Here is a 19,169-nt window from a genome sequence, read left to right as displayed (position 1 = left end):
CACTCGCGTATATTTAGAGACAGCTAATGCTAATTGTTGTGTGGAAAACTAATCAATTCCAGAGGACGTTTTAGTAAATGTATTAAAACTTTCATTTCATGTGTGGAGAATGTTTGTTTTGTGGAGCCAAACAAATCCTCCCACGACCTGTCTGTGGGTCCCCGAACCTGCCTTTGGGAACAATTAAAAAAATGGTGTGAGACATGGAATATGAAGCAGTTTTATTTTATTCATTCATTCATATTTTGTTTTACAACATGAGATAAAATTACCCTGTGTGTGTGTTTGAGGAAAATCAAACAAAATGAGCCACAAACCCCGCCCCCTGTCCCATTGCGACATTTGAAGGCCGATGACTGCATTGACTACATTCTCGCCATATGAACGGCTACGCTAACGTTAAAGTTCCGGAATCTTCCGGAATCTTCCTCATAGAATCACAAATGTGTCGTCTGTTGATGTCCGTCTTCTAAAGGTCGTATGAAAACACAAAAAACAAATCTGCTTCAGTCACACACTTGACATAGGCCATTATCTTAAAGGGGTAAAATCACATGATCTGATCAACTGAGGATGTAGGCGATTTTACCATAGGTGGCCGGCGTTATGGGGAGATGATTTCGACAAAAAATTACTTTTATGTCGTTTTAATGGCGATTATTTTAACAGTGTGACGATTTGGTAATTAATCATCTTTGTGCGTTGACATAATTCTTTTTATTTAATATTTATTATTTGTCTTTATATATTTATATACTATTTTTAATACTATTTCTTTTGTTTACTTTTTTGCTGGTATCGTTTGTTTTTTGAGCAAAGTAAGATTTTTGTTGTGTTTCTTTACTGTGCAAATGACAATAAACACTTTAAATATTAAATTTAATCATGTTTAATTTAATTCATTTGACATAAAATTTTCTATGTATAAATTTTATTCTCTGGCATTTTGTACTTCCTGTCTGTGTGTGTGTGTGTGTTAGAAGGGGTTGATGCGGACTCCGGTTCCGAGCGGAGAGAACGGGTTCACTTTAGCCCACATCAGCGCGTCATTCAGGGAAATCGCAGATTTTCCGTCTTCCAACAAAAAAACTGGACCCTGTGAAAAAAAAAAAACTCTAAATACAAACATCCAATAATGTCAAATTAATAATCATTTTATTATTATTCTACTTAATGTAACCTAACTATCAAATGTTGTTTTAATTCATGTTTTTTTTCTCTTAAAGCAAACAAATAAACACATGAAATCTTTTATTTGGGGGTTTTTTGTTTATATGTTCAAATAAAATCAATAAACAGGACAAACAATAAAAAACATCAATTATCTTCATTTTTGTTGAGATTCTTTGATTTAAAAATCGCAACATTTTCATAAACCTGAACAGAAACGGACGTAAATAATAATCTGTACAGTTCAGTTTAGATTAATGAGATACAATCTGATAAAGGTTTTCTGGAAAAATACCAGTTTTGTTTTATTTTTTTTGGAAAACAAAATTTTAAATAAATGAAATAACGTGAGGGACGGACACGGACCTGTATCCTCTGTCCAGTGAAGCAGGACAGTTGGACGTCAGAGTGACTCGGCAGATTTGAGCCGGTCACATAATCAGCTCCACTCAGCACTGACGACGCTGAAACACAGAGAACACTGTTCATCCATTCATCCATTTATCCATTCATCCATTCATTCCACTCACTCTCTCACACCAAACCTCAGAGAGAAAATCAGTGATTTTAGCTGCTGGTCCTCTGCTGCCTCGTGTGGTCACTTTGAACTTAGTGATGGAGGCAGCAGTGGATCAACAGCTCCTGTGTGTGTGTTGTTAAAATCACTGATTTTCTCTGTTGACCTTGGTGTGGGAGAGTGAGTGGTTTACAAACTTCAGTCTCACAGTGAGATAAAGACGTGTGACGCAGACATCATAGAGTTTAGTTAAATCAGTTTCAGCCATGTTATTCTAAATAATGTGTATTCTTCTTATTATTATTATTTATTTTAGTATAAGATCAGAGTTTGGGTGTTACCAGAGTCTGACGACTGAATTCTTCTCTGTAGACAGTTGAACTCGTCTCTCTGACTCTCTGATGGAGGACTGAGCAGGACACACACACACACACACACACACTCATGTTTGTATAAAGTCGTATTCATTTTTGTTGTTGTTGTGTTGTGTATAAAGTGGTACTTGTTGTTGTGTATAAAGTGGTTGTTGTTGTGTTGTGTACTTGTTGTTGTTGTGTTGTGTACACGCTCTCCAGGCGTCGAGCTCCACACTCAGCTGCTCGATCTTCAGAGGAACACACACCTCCCTGCGCTTCAACAGCTGACTGAGAAAAACAATCATTTGTTACATTTTAGACGCATTGATACAAAAATCTATTTCATTGACACATTTTTATGACGCAGTGTAAACGTGAAACAAAAATGTGTTTACATGCAGTGAACACTAGGGGGCGGAGTCCATAAACAGCTGTGTTTACCTGGTGTATTCATAGAGCGCAGGGACGATGCTGGAGTACTGACGTCTGATGGCGAGCAAACCTCCGACATAACCACACAAGATCAACAGCTCACTGCGAGCTCTGCACACACACACACACACACGTGTGTGAGCTTGTGAAAACATGAGGATTACAGGGGTAAAAGTTAATGAAGACGTGTTTTTACTGTGTCATCTTGTTCATCATGAGACGATCCGTCCTGATGTAACTCATCAGGTCCAAGATCGGCTGTACTTTGTCCACCGTCCAATCAGATCCACTTAGTTGCTCTGGAGACACATTATCATTATTATTATCTTTATAATTATTATTATCATTATCATTATTATTATTTCTTTATTATTATATTTGTTATCAGTATTATCATTATCATTATTATTATTATTATTATTATCTTTATTATTATCAGTATTATTACACTCTGTCACACTCAGTGTTGCAGGATCAAGATCCAGTTTTCGAGGCTATCCATATCATACATATCATCACCATTATTATTGTGCTATAATTAAAAGTCGATATTCGTATAATTTTTATCAACACTCTTTATAAAGTGTTTATAAATTACATTGCTTATATTGCTATAAACATGTAATCATTGACTGTATAAACTTGTAACTTGATACAGTTGTTGTGTATCTGCTCCTGGTCTCGCTCTCTCTTCTGTCTCTACCTCATCTCCCTCTTGTCCTTTCTCTCCCCCCTTTCTGTCCCCCTCCTCTCCGCTGTCCCCCATTTTCCTTTCACCCCAACCGGTCGAGGCAGATGCTGCACATCTCTGAGCCTGGTTCTGTCAGAGATTTCTTCTTCTGTTAAGAGGGAGTTTTTTCTCTCCACTGATGCCTAGTGTTTGCTCATTGTGTGAACTGTTGTGTTTCTCTGCTCTCCTTGATGTTGTCTATGTACAGTGCCTTGAGATCATGTATGTTATGATTTGGCGCTATACAAATTAAATTGAATTGAAGCCAAGGTGATGTCATCTAAAGTGACAATGTGATCAGAAGGTTTTTCTCTGAGGGCCGAGTATAATGACCTCAGTTTTTTCTGAGTTTAAAAGTAGAAAGTTACAGGTCTTCCAGGACTTAATGTCTCTGAGACATTCCTGGAGTCACAGGAACAACCCGATTTATTTCATCCGGCCTCATTGATAAATATAGCTGTGTGTCATCTGCATAACAATGAAAGTGTATGTTGTGCTTTCTAATAATGTTCCCTAGAGGAAGCATATATAAGGTAAAAAGTATAGGCCCAAGCACTGAGCCTTGTGGAACTCCACAATTAACTTTTGTTTGTAGGGAGGCTTTATCATTAACATGAACAAACTGGAATCAATCAGATAAGTATGATTTAAACCAGCAGAGGGCAGCACCTGTGATACCAAGAGTCTGCTCCAATCTCTGCAGTAGAATATTATGATCAATGGTGTCAAATGCAGCACTAAGATCTAACAGGACAAGTAAAGAGACTAGACCATTATCTGAGTTACTAACTTTAACTAGTGCTGTTTCTGTGCTATGGTTTAATCTAAAACCTGACTTAAAATCTTCAAACAGGCCATTAATGCGCAAATATTCACATCATTGATTAGCAACTGCCTTCTCTAAGATTTTAGAAACAAAGGGAAGATTAGATATAGGTCTGTAATTAGCTAAAATATCTGGGTCAAGGGTCGCTTTTTTGAGAAGGGGTTTAATAACTGCTATTTTAAACGTTTGGGGCACATATCCAGTTAATAAGGATAGATTAATTTGAGTCAATATAGAGCTGTTAATTAAAGGAAACACATCTTTAAACAGTTTGGTGGGGATAGGATCTAACTGACAGATGATGAAACTAATGATGTTAACTCAGGGAGATCTATAGGGGAGAAACTGTCTAACTGTACACCTGGTGCTTCTAACGCTCTTGTGCTAAAAGATGAGTCAGTCCCAATATGAGGGAGGAGATGATACATTTTTTCTCTAATTGATGTTATTTTATTCACAAAAAAGTTCCTAAAGTCATCACTGCTCAGTGTTAAAGGAATAGATGGTTCAGTGGAGCTGTGGCTCTGTGTCAGCCTGGCTACAGTGCTGAAAAGAAATCTATGATTATTATGATTATTATTATGAAATATAAAGTCACTTTTATTGAATAAAAATAAGAGTTTTTAAACTTCACTAAAAACATGTGATGAAATAAACAGGAATTCAATACTAGTAAATAATAATAATAAGAGTTTTAATGATAAATCTACACATGCACTTTTTGTTTAAGTAAATAATAATAATAATAAGAGTTTTAATGATAAATCTACACATGAACTTTTTATTTAAGTAAATAATAATAATAATAGAATCTAACTGCTAACTATTTTTGTCTTGTTAGCTTAGATAGTCAGATGCTAGTTAGCTTATATAGTCAGATGTTAGTTAGCTTTTTAGCTTAAATAGACAGATGCTACTTAGCTTGTTAGCTTAGATAGTCAGATGCTTGTTAGGGTGTTAGCTTAGATAGTCAGGTGTTAATTAGCTTGTTAGTTTAGATAAACAGATGCTTGTTAGGGTGTTAGCTTAGATAGACAGATGCTAATTAGCTTAGATAGACAAATGTTTGTTAGCTTAGATAGACAGATGCTAGTTAGCTTGTTAGTTTAGATAGAAAGATGCTAGTTAGCTTAGCTAGTATATGCTAGTTAGCATGTTAGATTACAAAGACCAATGCTAGTTAGCTTAGATAGATACATGCATGTTCTATAATGTATATTCTAGTTAGCTTAGATAGACAGATGCTAGTTAGCTTAGATAGACAGATGCTAGTTAGCTTAGCTATATATATGAATGTTAGCTTAAATAGACAGATGCTAATTAGCTTAGATAGACAGATGCTGGTTAGCTTAGCTATATATATGTGTGTTAGCTTAAATAGACAGATGCTAGTAAGCTTAGATAGATATATTCTAGTTAGCTTAGATAGATAGACAGACAGACAGACAGACAGACAGACAGACAGATAGATAGATAGATAGATAGATAGATAGATAGACCCAGTGTTTGAGAAGCCCTTCTCTAACCTTTGACGTGATTGATCCCGACCTGCAGCGCAAGCTCGGGCTCGGGGCCAAGCAGGTGATATTTAACGGCCGAGAACAAATCTCCGTCACACGTCGCTGATTCTGCCAAAGACGAACACTCGTCTGAGGATGGGAGTCCACACTGGACAGACAGAGGACACACACACACATACACATGACTGTGGTCGTCCATGAGGATGTGAGGACATGAGGACGTGAGGACTCACTCTGTCGTGTAACTGCTGGATCTCTGCAGACGTCCCCGGGTAAAACGCACACAGTTCAGCCAGAAACACGCGATTGTCAGGGATCATGTGAAGGAGCTCAGCTGACAGTTCCCTGAACAAACACCAGGGGGGGACACAAACACTGAGTTTTACACAGCCACCAACACCCTCTACAGGAAGGACAGTATGAAACAGCTGCTGATGCAGTGACGTCACTTTAAATTCATTCTATTATTTTGAGAATATTTACGTCTATTTTAACAGTGAAGTTAAAATTGAAGTGAAGTGAATTTATTTATTTATTTAAAATTTTAAATAAATAATTTTTCGTTGTTGTTTTAATTAAAACCACATAATTTAAACACGGGGTGAACATGCCTGCATGTTTAGAAAATAAAACAGCACCGACACGGCATCAACATGCCTGGATGGTTAGAAAAAAAACACTGCACCAACACGACAGTAACACGCCTGGTTAGAAAAGAAAACACTTTAGCCTACCAGAAAAGTCATTGGTCGCTATCTTCATCTTCCTCTTGCGCACTAAAGCCACTGAAGTCTTCTTCTTCAGCGCATAATCTTTCCCCACGTCTGTCTCACTTTTGCGTTAACTGCTAGAGAGTTCCCCCCGGTGGCCGTTAGCCAGTAAAAATCTATAAATTAGCCGCACCGTTTTATAGGCCACAGGGTTCAAAGCGTGGGAAAAAAGTTGCGGCTTATAGGCCGAAATTTACGGTATGTTTTCTATGTATTTTAATGAAAAAAAACAAAAACATCAGCAACATTTTTGAATATTTTGAACTGTATAAAAAATATTTCAATTAGAGAAAAATGTTTTTAAGTTTAAATGCTTTTACATTTGTGCTGAATTTATATTTATATTTATTTTAATGAAAAAAATACAAAACGCTGAATATTTGGGGAAATTATAAAATATTTAAATGAATCAAAATGAATTGACCAATTGAGCGGCAGAGACGCACCATGTGGGCGTGGCCATGTACTTCCTGGCTAACAGTTGGAGACAGTACGCCGTGTTCTGATTGGCAGCTTCACCGAGGACGATGCCGACACACGCCGCCAACTCCAGCTCGTTTCCCCGGATCAAACTACACATGGCCAGCTGCACACACACACACACACACACACACTTATTGTCAAAGTTGAAAGAAAAGGTTTGCCCTGAATGTTAGGAAGGACTCTTTCCTCGTCTCTGTAGGAGACTTGGAAGGATCCTTGACCGATGACCTTTGTGATCCCTCTGGTCAGGTGTGTGTTTACCTGGATGTTGTCCACAGCAAGGTGACAACATGCAGCTAACACGGAGCGTCCGTCCTGGAAGTAGCACTCTGCCAGTTCCTGACACACCTTGTGAAGCAAACTGAAGAAAAAGAGCAAAAGGTCAAAGGTCGTGATGAATTTTCCATTTTTATCAATTCTGAATTTTCAGTTCTGAATTTTCAGGTTTTATCAATTCTGAATTTTTCAATTCTGACTTTTTTTCAATTCTGAATTTTTTTTTTCTTGTTTACTGATTTAAATAAATATTGAAAATAATATTAGTTTTAAGATAACAGTCTGCAACTTAGAAACATTAGATTTTTCACTTTCATAGTTTGGGAAACAAACTTAACTTTTATGACAGAAAATGATGGTTTGTCAAGTGTGCGTGTGTGTGTGTTACCTCTGGTACTGTTGTATGTTCTCCACATCATATGTCATGTGGTTGACAGAAGAACTTTGAGGTTCACGTATGTTTCCTTCACACGCTCCCTGGAAGAAGAAGAAGAAGAAGAAGCTCATCATCTGTGTTTTAGCTCATGGTGTCGTCTTGTTGATTTCAAATCTAATTCCAGCACCTGTGCGATGAGTAAGGCCTCCAGCAGTTGTCCTCTGCCACTGAAGAACGTGACCAGTTTCTTTATGTCTCCTGTAGCGATACAGTTTGGGATGGCGTCGTCGTTGTCTTCAGCCATCAGCTGATCGGCTCTCCTGGAAGAAAAAGTAAAAACTCTTTGTTTTTTCCTCCTTCATTAGTTTGTTTTTCAGTTCATTTTAAATTGTGATAATATTACAGACAAAGCTGTGAAGTTCACCTCTGCATGAGCTTCTTCCAGTACTTCATGGAAACACCTGGAGCCACAGACAGAGCTTTTTCCCACTGAGACACAAACAAACACCGTGATGTTTACTTTGTGAAAAATTAAATGTAAATAAAAAGTTTGTATGAAAGTGCATGTAAAACTTCTCTGACTCCACCACACTAGGTGGCGATATTCCCCAATCTTTTCTAGTTGAACTGGTTAGTGTTAGTCTGTGTCACATCCATTCACTTCAGAATTCCAAATGTCATGAACAAAAGAATCCATGTTTATGTTGCCCTCTACAGCTGCATGTGGACAGTGCACCGCAACGATCCGGTTATGTCAAAGAAAAACAAAATAAACCTGAAGTTGATAGACGGTTGATAAAAATCAACTTACTCACCTTCCTTTCTACCTACCCACCTACCTACCTACCTACCTTCCTAACCGTCCACCACAGAGACCACGCAGATTTATCGCAGATGACACGACGTCAGCGACACTGTAGTTACGTGACAGCTGTGTGGTTATTGCTGTAAATCCATTTGCATCTCTGGATTAAAATCTGATTTATTACAGATAAGATTTGACCACTAAACGTCCATTTTTCGGATAAGATAAGATTTAAGTTAAGAAAAAATAAAATAAGATAAGATAAGATATAAGTCTTAACTTATATCTTAACACATACACACAGGCAGACACACACACACACACACACACACACACACATACCTGTCCCAGCTCCACCATGAGTTCACAGTAGCGTTGAATCTGTCCCAGTCTCAGGTGAATGTCTGCTGCTTCCTTCAGTCGCTCCTCTTTGCTCGGAGTTCCTATTCCTCCTCCAAACTTACACATCTTCACGATGGTCAGCTCCTGAGCCTCCGACTGAAAGACACCACAGAGGACACAGACCACCACCAAAGACCAGAGACAGTCCAGATCTGGATCAACAACAACAGAATCATGTTCTTCTCTCTGAGTTCATAACAAACAAACTTAAACAATTTCATTCAAATCCACTCGAAAAAGACAATTCTTCACACTGTGGACAAACTAACCAAAGTTATGTTAAACTAACCACGCTAACCTAGCCTAGCCCAATATAAGTTAAACTATAATAAGATAACCAAACCTAACCTAGCCCTTTGCTAAACTATCCTACGTTAACCTAAGCTAACCAAACCTAGCCTGGCCCAATTTAAGTTGACATGTTACAAACTAACCTAGCCCTTTGCTAGTCCCTTACTTCCCTTTCACAACATAATGACCATGTTTTTACTATCGTTTCATCCACAGTGGATAAGGTTTAAGGCTGGATTAAGCTCATTGATCCAGCGATTTGATTGGCTGCCTGTGTTTGAGGCGACTGACCGTTTTAAATTTGAGCAGGTGCTTCATGTGCATCACTCCTTTACTGTAGCTGGAGGGCAGCAGTGAGTCGTCCTGCCCGTTAATGACGGACACCAGGTCCCACAGGTTGCTGCTGCCCCCTGGTGGCTGACGGGGAGACAGGAGACATGTGAAAAGTGTCCATGAGCACGAAGCACACACAGAAAATAAAATGAAAAAGCTGAGATTCTCTCGGTGGTGATTGTTGACATGTTACAGGTTCCCAAAGACGGTCGGGACACACAAATGGGTCGCGGGAGATTATTTCTGGGTCCTGTATTTTACCAAATGTTTTAAGAAAACATTGCCAATTTTATCTCACCATTACACAGCCGTTTATGACTGGACAGTTTAAAACCCACACAACATCAGTGAGTTCTGGTCTATTGCTGCCTCGTGTGGTCACACTGTGTCACTGAGGTAAAAGCTTGTGAAAGGATCACAAAATCAGACATTTGAACTTAGTGATGGAGGCAGCAGTGGATCAACAACTCCTGTGTGTGACGTTAAAATCACTGATTTTCTCTATGGACTTTGGTGTGGGAGAGTGAGTGAGTGTGTGTGTGTGTGTGCGTCTCACAGTGAGATAAAGATGTGAACGTGTCGATATCACAGTTAGAATTTTATATTTCTGACAGAAAGTCAGTTTTACTTGGTCAGCCGTGGGTTAGGCTGATACATATTTCAGCTTTATTTTTTTCCTCATTGTTTTTATAAAGTGAGAATAAATCAAATAGGATGTAGTTACCGAGAAGCACTCTGAGAACCAGCGTAGCCTCTTGGCCCTGATGTCAGCGCTGAGTTTATCCAGCTCCTGTTTGACGTCTCGAGACACTTTACCACAGAGCAGAGGAGGAGATCCAGGAACCATGGCCGTGTCTGCACAGACACACAAACATCATCATGACCCCTGCACCCTCTACTGGACAAAATTACACATTACATGCTTTATATATACACTGGTACGAGAGATCCTTTGTAGCATTCAGTTAGCATCGCCGTCTCCTGATATAAATGGAACATTTAAATAAAAGGCTGATTCTGGAGTAATGACAAACATTCAAGTGATTGTCTTTTTCAAAATGAAACAAAATCATTTCACCTACCATTTACAGTAAAACACGTTTTACTGCAGGTAGGTAGGTAGGATACATAGCGTCCAGGTAGGTGGGTGGGATACATAGACAGTTGTGTTGTTACCTGTGTTTCCGATGATCTTCTCCCACGGCTGCTCAGTGAGGATGTTGAGCAGCAGAGGAGCGATGAGAGGAGTGAGTGACCACAGTCTCACTGTGCTGTCTCTGCTGCAGGACGCCATGGTGAAGGGACGACTGTGGTGACACGTCAGACCTGCACACACACAACAACACACACATGAACACATGTGTTCATGTTCATGTGTTCATGTTCTGACACTTAAATCTCACCGTAGACATCAGCTCCGTGGTCAAAGGCCGTGTCCAGACATGTGCCATCCCTCGTGTCCCACACTCTGATCGAATAATCCCAAGAACCTGGGAAATCAATCACAATGACACGTGATAAAATCATAGGAAGGAAGGATACATACTAAATAGGTAGGATACATACCAGGTAGGTAGGATACATACTAGGTAGGAAGAAGTTAGATAGGTAAGAATTACCTGAGATGAGGAGATAAGGAACCTCAGTGTTCCACATCAAACCTCTGACTGGAGCTGTGTGTCCACTGAGGACATTGATGCAGGCGTCCTGGGTGTAGTCCCATATACGGACAGTGCTACACACACACACACACACACACTCAGCTCATTCTGCAGCATATGTAAACAATTGGAACTACACCTTTAAAGCGAGGTCAGGAGGACAGGAGGACAGGAGGACAGGAGGACACACTCACCCGTCGTCTGACCCTGAACACAGGATCCCCTCTCTGAGTGGAGACCAGCGGACGTGGAACACTTTAGCTAAGTGTCCACTGAAGACCTTCAGAGGCTGATCAGAGCTCGTGGCCAAGTAATACACACGGACACTTTTGTCCTCACAGCCCGTCGCTATCATATCCCTGCAGAGACACAGGAGAAGAGACACATGAGACACAGGATATGAGACACATGAGACACCTGAGACAGGTGGGACAGGGGACATGGAACAGAAGACAGGGGACAGTGGACAGTATTGTTGTCTTACTTGTTGTTCTGGCTCCAGTCACAGCCGAACACAGCAGCAGGATGTTTGTACTTGTGCAGAATCTTTCCATCAACAGTGCGAATGATGCTGTGATGAGACATGAAGACAATACGAGACATGCATGAGATTCTCTGACATAACAGATATCAAAGATAGAAAATATATCAACGATATAAATGATATGACGGATATCAAAGATATAAACGATATCAAAGATATCAAAGATAGAAAATATATAAATGATATGATGGATATCAAAGATATAAAAGACATAAAAGATAGAAAAGATAGAAAAGATATCAAAGATATAAAATATAGAAAAGATATCAAAGATATCAAAGATATAAATGATATGATGGATATCAAAGATATAAAAGACATAAAAGATAGAAAAGATAGAAAAGATATAACAGATATCAAAGATATAAAAGATATAAAATGATATAACAGATATCAAAGATATAAAATATATCAAAGATATAAAAGATATAAAATGATATAACAGATATCAAAGATAGAAAATATATCAAAGATATAAAATATAGAAAAGATATCAAAGATAGAAAAGATATAAATTATATAAAGGATATAAAAGATATAAAATGATATAACAGATATCAAGGATAGAAAAGATATAAAAGATATCAACGATAGAAAAGATAGAAATGATATAAAAGATATACAAGATATCAAAGATAGAAAAGATAGAAATTATATAAATGATATAACATATCACAGATATCAAAGATAGAAATGATAGAAAAGATATAACAGATATCAAAGATAGAAAAGATAAAAATGATATAACAGATATAAAAGATATAAATGATATGACAGATATAAAAGATATAACAGATAGAAAAGATATCAAAGATATCAAAGATAGAAAAGATATATAACAGATATAAAAGATATAACAGATATAAAAGATATAAATGATATACCAGATATAAAAGATATAACAGATATAACAGATAGAAAAGATATCAAAGATAGAAAAGATATATATAACAGATATAAAAGATATAACAGATATAAAAGATATCAAAGATAGAAAAGATATAAATGATATAACAGATATCAAAGATATAAAAGATATCAAAGATATAAAATACATCAAATATATCAAAGATAGAAAGATATAACAGATATCAAAGATAGAAAAGATAAAAATGATATAACAGATATAAAAGATATAAATAATATAACAGATATAAATGACATACCGGATATAAAAGATATAACAGATAGAAAAGATATCAAAGATATCAAAGATAGAAAAGATATAAACTATATATAATAGACATAAAAGATATAACAGATATAAAAGATATCAAAGATATAAAAGATATAACAGATATCAAAGATATAAAAGATATCAAAGATATAAAATACATCAAATATATCAAAGATAGAAAGATATAACAGATATCAAAGGTAAAAAAGATATAACAATTATCAAAGGTAGAAAAGATATAACAGATATCAAAGGTAGAAAAGATATAAAAGATATAACAGATATCAAAGATAGAAAGGATAAAAATGATATAACAGATATAAAAGATATAAATGATATAACAGATAGAAAGGATAAAAATGATATAACAGATATAAAAGATATAAATGATAGAAAAGATATCAAAGATATCAAAGATAGAAAAGATAGAAACTATATATAACAGACATAAAAGATATAACAGATATCAAAGATATCAAAGATATCAAAGATATAAAATACATCAAATATATCAAAGATAGAAAGATATAACAGATATCAAAGGTAGAAAAGATATAACAGATATCAAAGGTAGAAAAGATAGAAAAGATATAACAGATATAAAAGATATAAATGATATAACAGATATAAATGATATACCAGATATAAAAGATATAACAGATATCAAAGATATAAAAGATATCAAAGATAGAAAAGATATAACAGATATCAAAGATAGAAAGGATAAAAATGATATAACAGATATAAAAGATATAAATTATATAACAGATATAAATGATATACCAGATAGAAAAGATATAACAGATATAACAGATAGAAAAGATATCAAAGATATCAAAGATAGAAAAGATATAAATGATATATAACAGATAGAAAAGATATAACAGATATAACAGATATAAAAGATAGAAAAGATAGAAAAGATATAAATGATATAACAGATATCAAAGATATAAAATACATCAAATATATCAAAGGTAGAAAAGATATAACAGATATCAAAGGTAGAAAAGATAGAAAAGATATAACAGATATCAAAGATAGAAAGGATAAAAATGATATAACAGATATAAAAGATATAAATGATATAACAGATATAAATGATATACCAGATATAAAAGATATAACAGATAGAAAAGATATCAAAGATATCAAAGATATCAAAGATATCAAAGATAGAAACTATATATAACAGACATAAAAGATATAACAGATATCAAAGATAGAAAACAATAACAGATATCAAAGCTATAAAAGATATCAAAGATATAAAATATATCAAAGATATAAAATACATCAAATATATCAAAGATAGAAAGATATAACAGATATCAAAGGTAAAAAAGATATAACAGATATCAAAGGTAGAAAAGATAGAAAAGATATAACAGATATAAAAGATATAAATGATATAACAGATATAAATGATATACCAGATATAAAAGATATAACAGATATCAAAGATATAAAAGATATCAAAGATATAAAATACATCAAATATATCAAAGGTAGAAAAGATATAACAGATATCAAAGGTAGAAAAGATATAACAGATATCAAAGGTAGAAAAGGTAGAAAAGATATAAATGATATAACAGATATAAATGATATACCAGATATAAAAGATATAACAGATATCAAAGATACAAAAGATATCAAAGATATAAAATGCATCAAAGATATCAAAGATAGAAAAGATATAACAGATATCAAAGATAGAAAGGATAAAAATGATATAACAGATAAAAAAGATATAAATGATATACCAGATATAAAAGATATATCAGATAGAAAAGATATCAAAGATAGAAAAGATATAAATGATATATAACAGATATAAAAGATATAACATATATAAAAGATATCAAAGATAGAAAATATATAAATGATATAACAGCTATCAAAGATATTAAATACATCAAATATATCAAAGATAGAAAGATATAACAGATATCAAAGGTAGAAAAGATAGAAAAGATATAACAGATATCAAAGATAGAAAGGATAAAAATGATATAACAGATATAAAAGATATAAATGATATAACAGATATAAATGATATACCAGATATAAAAGATATAACAGATATAAATGATATAAATGATATAACAGATATAAAAGATATTAAAGATAGAAAAGATATAAATGATATAACAGATATAAAAGATATAAAAGATATAAAAGATAAAAGCTTGTGTTCTGTGATTGACACTTGCCAGAATCCGTCTCCGCTGCATGTGGCGATCCTCTTGGAATCTTTGTGGCTCCACGATATACAGAATATTCCATTCTTGCCGTGCTGCAGGTAAACAGAGAGGTCGTCATTGTCCAGATTTAATCTTAGAGCAGAAAAACATAATCTCACACTAACCCTGAATATTCAAAACTTCTTCCTGGTGTAAAAATGTTGTCACTGACAGTGAACCTCCCTGTCTGCAGGGGGCGCCAGTAAAAGTTAAAGTCACCTCATTGAAGCGAGTGATGATCTTTCCTTTCCTGATGTCCCAGATGAAGGCGCCGTTCCGAGACGTCGCTCCTGCGATGCAGTTCAGGTCTCCTTCAGAACACAAGAAAAATCATTTAATATTAAATATGAAGAGGACGTTTGTTTCCATGGTGACCAACCTGGAGCCCAGGACAGAGAGTAGACCACGCCCTCGTTGCCAGGCGACGTGTTGACCGCCGTAAGAGTGTTTGTGTCCCAGATCTTGATGGTTCCGTCAAAGCTGGCCGTGGCCAGCAGGTTGGGGTCGTCCGGCTTAAACTTGCAGTCAAAGATGGTTTCGACATGTCCCTGAAAACACAGAGCAGAGAAGCGCTGAGGTGACAAATGTTCTGTCCGTATGTCTGACATCACCACACAGGAACATGTCGCTCAATACCAGGTCACGCAGGAAGTCCCACTTTTTGGCGCCCATGTCGTAGAGTCCCACCCCTCCGTCCATGAAGCAGCACACGGCGTGACCCGGGGGGAGGGAGAAGGAGCGGTTCTGAGACAGAGTGGGCGGAGGCACGGCCTCACTGGTGGAGCTGGTGTACTGACTCTTACTGGGAGACGAGTTCTGAGCTGCACAAGAATAAGATATATATATGTATATGCATATACTATATATATCTATGTATATATATGTACATGCATATACTGTATATACAGTATATATGTATATGTATATATATACATATATATGATACGCTGATGATGATGACGTCATCACACAGGTTTTTACCTTTCTTGGACAGAGGCGAACTGAGCACATGCAGAGCATGGAAGCCGTTCTTTTTCAGTTTGAAGCTGTCGAGAGGAGTCGAGCGAGAAACGTTCCACACCCGCAGCACCCCCACCTGAGAGTCTGACCGCACACACAACTTATTCACCTTTGAATCAATAAATAACATTCCTCTCTCTGACCGGATATCTTTACCTCCAGTGATGAACATTCCAGGAGCAGAGGGAACCCAGGCCAGACACTGGACGGACGCAGCAGCCGAGGGGAAGCAGAAGGACGTGACGCAGGTTAGCGCCTCGCTGTCCACCAGCCTGATGCCGTTGTTAAGGTTTGACACTGACAGACAGACAGACGGAAAAAAAGTCAAATGTGGACACAGACGAGTGTTAGCAATAACAGACACAGACAGACAAACAGACAGACAGAGACAAACAGACAGACAGACAGACAAACAGACGAGGATGTTGTTGTCAGACCTAGTAAATAATCCGTGGACAGAGGATCCCACTCAAGAGCGCTGACAGGATCTTCCTCGTCTGTTCCCTCCAACGACTCTGGACGCAGAACATGCTTCTGGTTTTTACTCCCTAAAAAAAACAACAACCAAGAGGTTAGAGGTCAAGAGGTTAAACATACTGTCCGCATGAGTGCATTTCCTTTTAAAGACAGCGTTTGATAGGTGGCAGATCATTTATACTTTTATGATTGACAGACACTCAACAGAATTCAAATCCCCACTAAACATGGACATATTTCACTTTGTTCATTTTATTTTCACTTACTTTACTACATTTTTAAACAACAGTCAAACCAGGTGGAGCCATGTTTGACCCCAGAGGACAATCAGGAGGACATCACAAGGGTTAAAATTCCTCTAAATGTGCCTTTAAGTGTCTTCTTACCAGGCTGGAAGATAGACAAACTTCCGTCCGTGTGTCCAAACACCAGTTTCCCCTTCTTGGAAGGATGCCACCTGAAGAGACAGATGTCCGAAAGGAAGGAGTGAGCTTCTTTATGCACCGTCAGGCCGGGATTCGAACCCCCGTACACCCAGATGTACAGCGGGCCGCGCTGCGACACAAACGCCACGCCGTCGGATGAGTTCCAGCACCAGCTGACCGACGTCGGCACACCTGAGACACCCAGAGGACACGCGGTGAACTGCAGGTCGTCTAAACAACCATACAGCTCCAGTGTGTTCATGGGAGAAGTGTGTGTGTGTGTCTCACATGATCACGTACCTTTGGTGTTGTCCAGGCGAGCCACAGCTCTCTGCTCACTCACGTTCCACACGATGAGCAGATTATCAACTGACGCTGAAGCAAACACGTCGGGATTATCTGAACACCAGCTGATGGCTGTGATCGTCTTCTTGTGTTCAGACATGATGGATCTGAGTTTATACTCATTATACTGCTGGTCCAACTGCAACACACACACACACACACACAGAGACAGTGAGACACACACACAGTGAGAGACACACACACACACAGAGAGAGAGAGAAAGAGACACAGTGACACACACACACACACACACACAGACAGACAGTGAGACACACACACAGTGAGACACACACACACACACACACACAGAGAGAGAGAGACACAGTGAGACACACAGAGACACAGTGAGACACACACACAGTGAGACACACACACACACACGCACACAGACAGTGAGACACACACACAGTGAAACACACACACAGAGAAAGAGACACAGTGAAACACACACACAGAGAAAGAGACACAGTGACACACACACACACAGACAGTGAGACACACACAGTGAGACACACACACACACACACAGAGACACAGTGAGACACACACACACACAGACACAGTGAGACACACACACACACACACACACAGAGACAGTGAGACACACACACAGTGAAACACACACACACAGAGAGAGAAAGAGACACAGTGACACACACACACAGACAGTGAGACACACACACAGTGAGACACACACACAGTGAGAAACACACACACACAGACACAGTGAGAAACACACACACACAGACAGTGAGACACACACACAGTGGGAGAGAGAGACACACAGTGAGACACACACACACACACACACACACACAGACACAGTGACACACACACACACACAGAGACACAGTGTGAGACACACACACACACACAGTGAGACACACACAGACACAGAGAGAGAGAGACACAGTGAGAGAGAGAGAGACACACACACACACACAGAGACACAGTGAGACACACAAACACACACACAGTGTGAGACACACACACACACACACACACACCGAGACACAGTGAGACACACACACACACACAGAGACACAGTGAGACACACAAACACACAGTGAGACACACACACACACAGTGAGAAACACACACACACACACACACACACACACAGACACAGTGAGACACACAGACACAGTGAGAAACACACACACACACACACACAGACACAGTGAGACACACACACAGTGAAAGTCACCTGGTAGATGTAAATGGCTAAAGTAGCACAGTAGGCGAAACGATCTCCACTGGCAGCGCAGACGTCTTTATTCCAGGGCTGACAACCTGCTGCTAGAAGACCTACCTGCTTCACTTTAGACATCCTGATCTACACACACACACACACACACACACACACACACAGGTTAGAGAAGATAAGATGATTAAAGACCAATTAATCTGAGCTGTGATTGGCTGAGGACACTGAGGGAAGAGTCAAGGAGACTAATGAATGGACAACATTTAAACACTGAGACTGTCGTTTCATATGTATGTATATATATATACATATGTATACATATGTATATATATATATATACATACATCTCTTATTGTCCAACAGAGACACTGTCTGTCTGTTATTATTGCTATTAATGCCCTTTATACCATCTTATCATGTACGTGTGTGTCTGTGGGTGTGCGTGTGTGTGTGTGTGAGTGACAGTCTCACACTGTCACACACACACACACACACACACACACATAGACGCAGTGTGTGTGTGTGTGTGTGTGGTCGGTCGTACCGTCAGGTGTTGACCGGGTCCACGTCCACGGGCGGACGGACAGACGGACAGCTCCCCGGTGCTGAAATGAAACCTGCTGGTCCCTGTTGTCCTCGTGTGGGCAGGGCCTCGGGCGGCGCCGTGATTGGCCCGCGAGCGTCACCTCGCTGCTCGGACATTGGCTGCTCGCGCTGTCAGCGGAGCTTTCAAAGGGGGCACTCTGTGACACAGCGACACCTGGTGGTGGGACTGAAAC

The 19,169-nt window shown here is 38.1% G+C and overlaps 1 protein-coding gene across 4 annotated transcripts; it reads right to left on the bottom strand.

Moving 5' to 3' along the window:
• Positions 1-209: 209 nt before the first annotated feature.
• wdr17 (WD repeat domain 17) lies at positions 210-19,046 on the bottom strand. 4 transcript variants are annotated; one of them, XM_058641448.1, is made up of 32 exons: positions 18,935-19,045; positions 18,391-18,519; positions 17,138-17,321; positions 16,799-17,029; positions 16,373-16,483; positions 16,092-16,232; positions 15,897-16,019; positions 15,552-15,736; positions 15,295-15,463; positions 15,135-15,226; positions 14,886-14,968; positions 11,433-11,519; positions 11,143-11,307; positions 10,907-11,022; positions 10,691-10,777; positions 10,464-10,613; positions 10,012-10,142; positions 9,246-9,371; positions 8,604-8,759; positions 7,881-7,945; positions 7,644-7,776; positions 7,469-7,557; positions 7,066-7,165; positions 6,768-6,907; positions 5,785-5,896; positions 5,558-5,699; positions 2,672-2,774; positions 2,485-2,586; positions 2,158-2,331; positions 2,029-2,096; positions 1,537-1,634; positions 210-1,096 (listed from the first exon to the last, which is right to left on the bottom strand). In XM_058641448.1, the coding sequence occupies exons 2-32, from the start codon at positions 18,511-18,513 to the stop codon at positions 977-979; spliced, it is 3,906 nt and encodes a 1,301-aa protein (XP_058497431.1). In that variant the 5' UTR covers positions 18,514-18,519; positions 18,935-19,045; the 3' UTR covers positions 210-976. The 4 variants fall into 4 exon arrangements, with proteins under 4 accessions (XP_058497431.1, XP_058497433.1, XP_058497430.1 ...); XM_058641450.1 differs by having other exon boundaries at positions 2,230-2,331; XM_058641447.1 differs by having other exon boundaries at positions 15,897-16,232; positions 18,935-19,046.
• Between the last annotated feature and the right edge of the window lie 123 nt (positions 19,047-19,169).

This window comes from Solea solea, chromosome 10 (assembly GCF_958295425.1).
Source record: "Solea solea chromosome 10, fSolSol10.1, whole genome shotgun sequence".
Classification (NCBI taxonomy): Eukaryota; Metazoa; Chordata; class Actinopteri; order Pleuronectiformes; family Soleidae; genus Solea; species Solea solea.
Note: the sequence above shows the minus strand (reverse complement) of the source record. Positions and strands in the feature narration are given on the sequence as shown.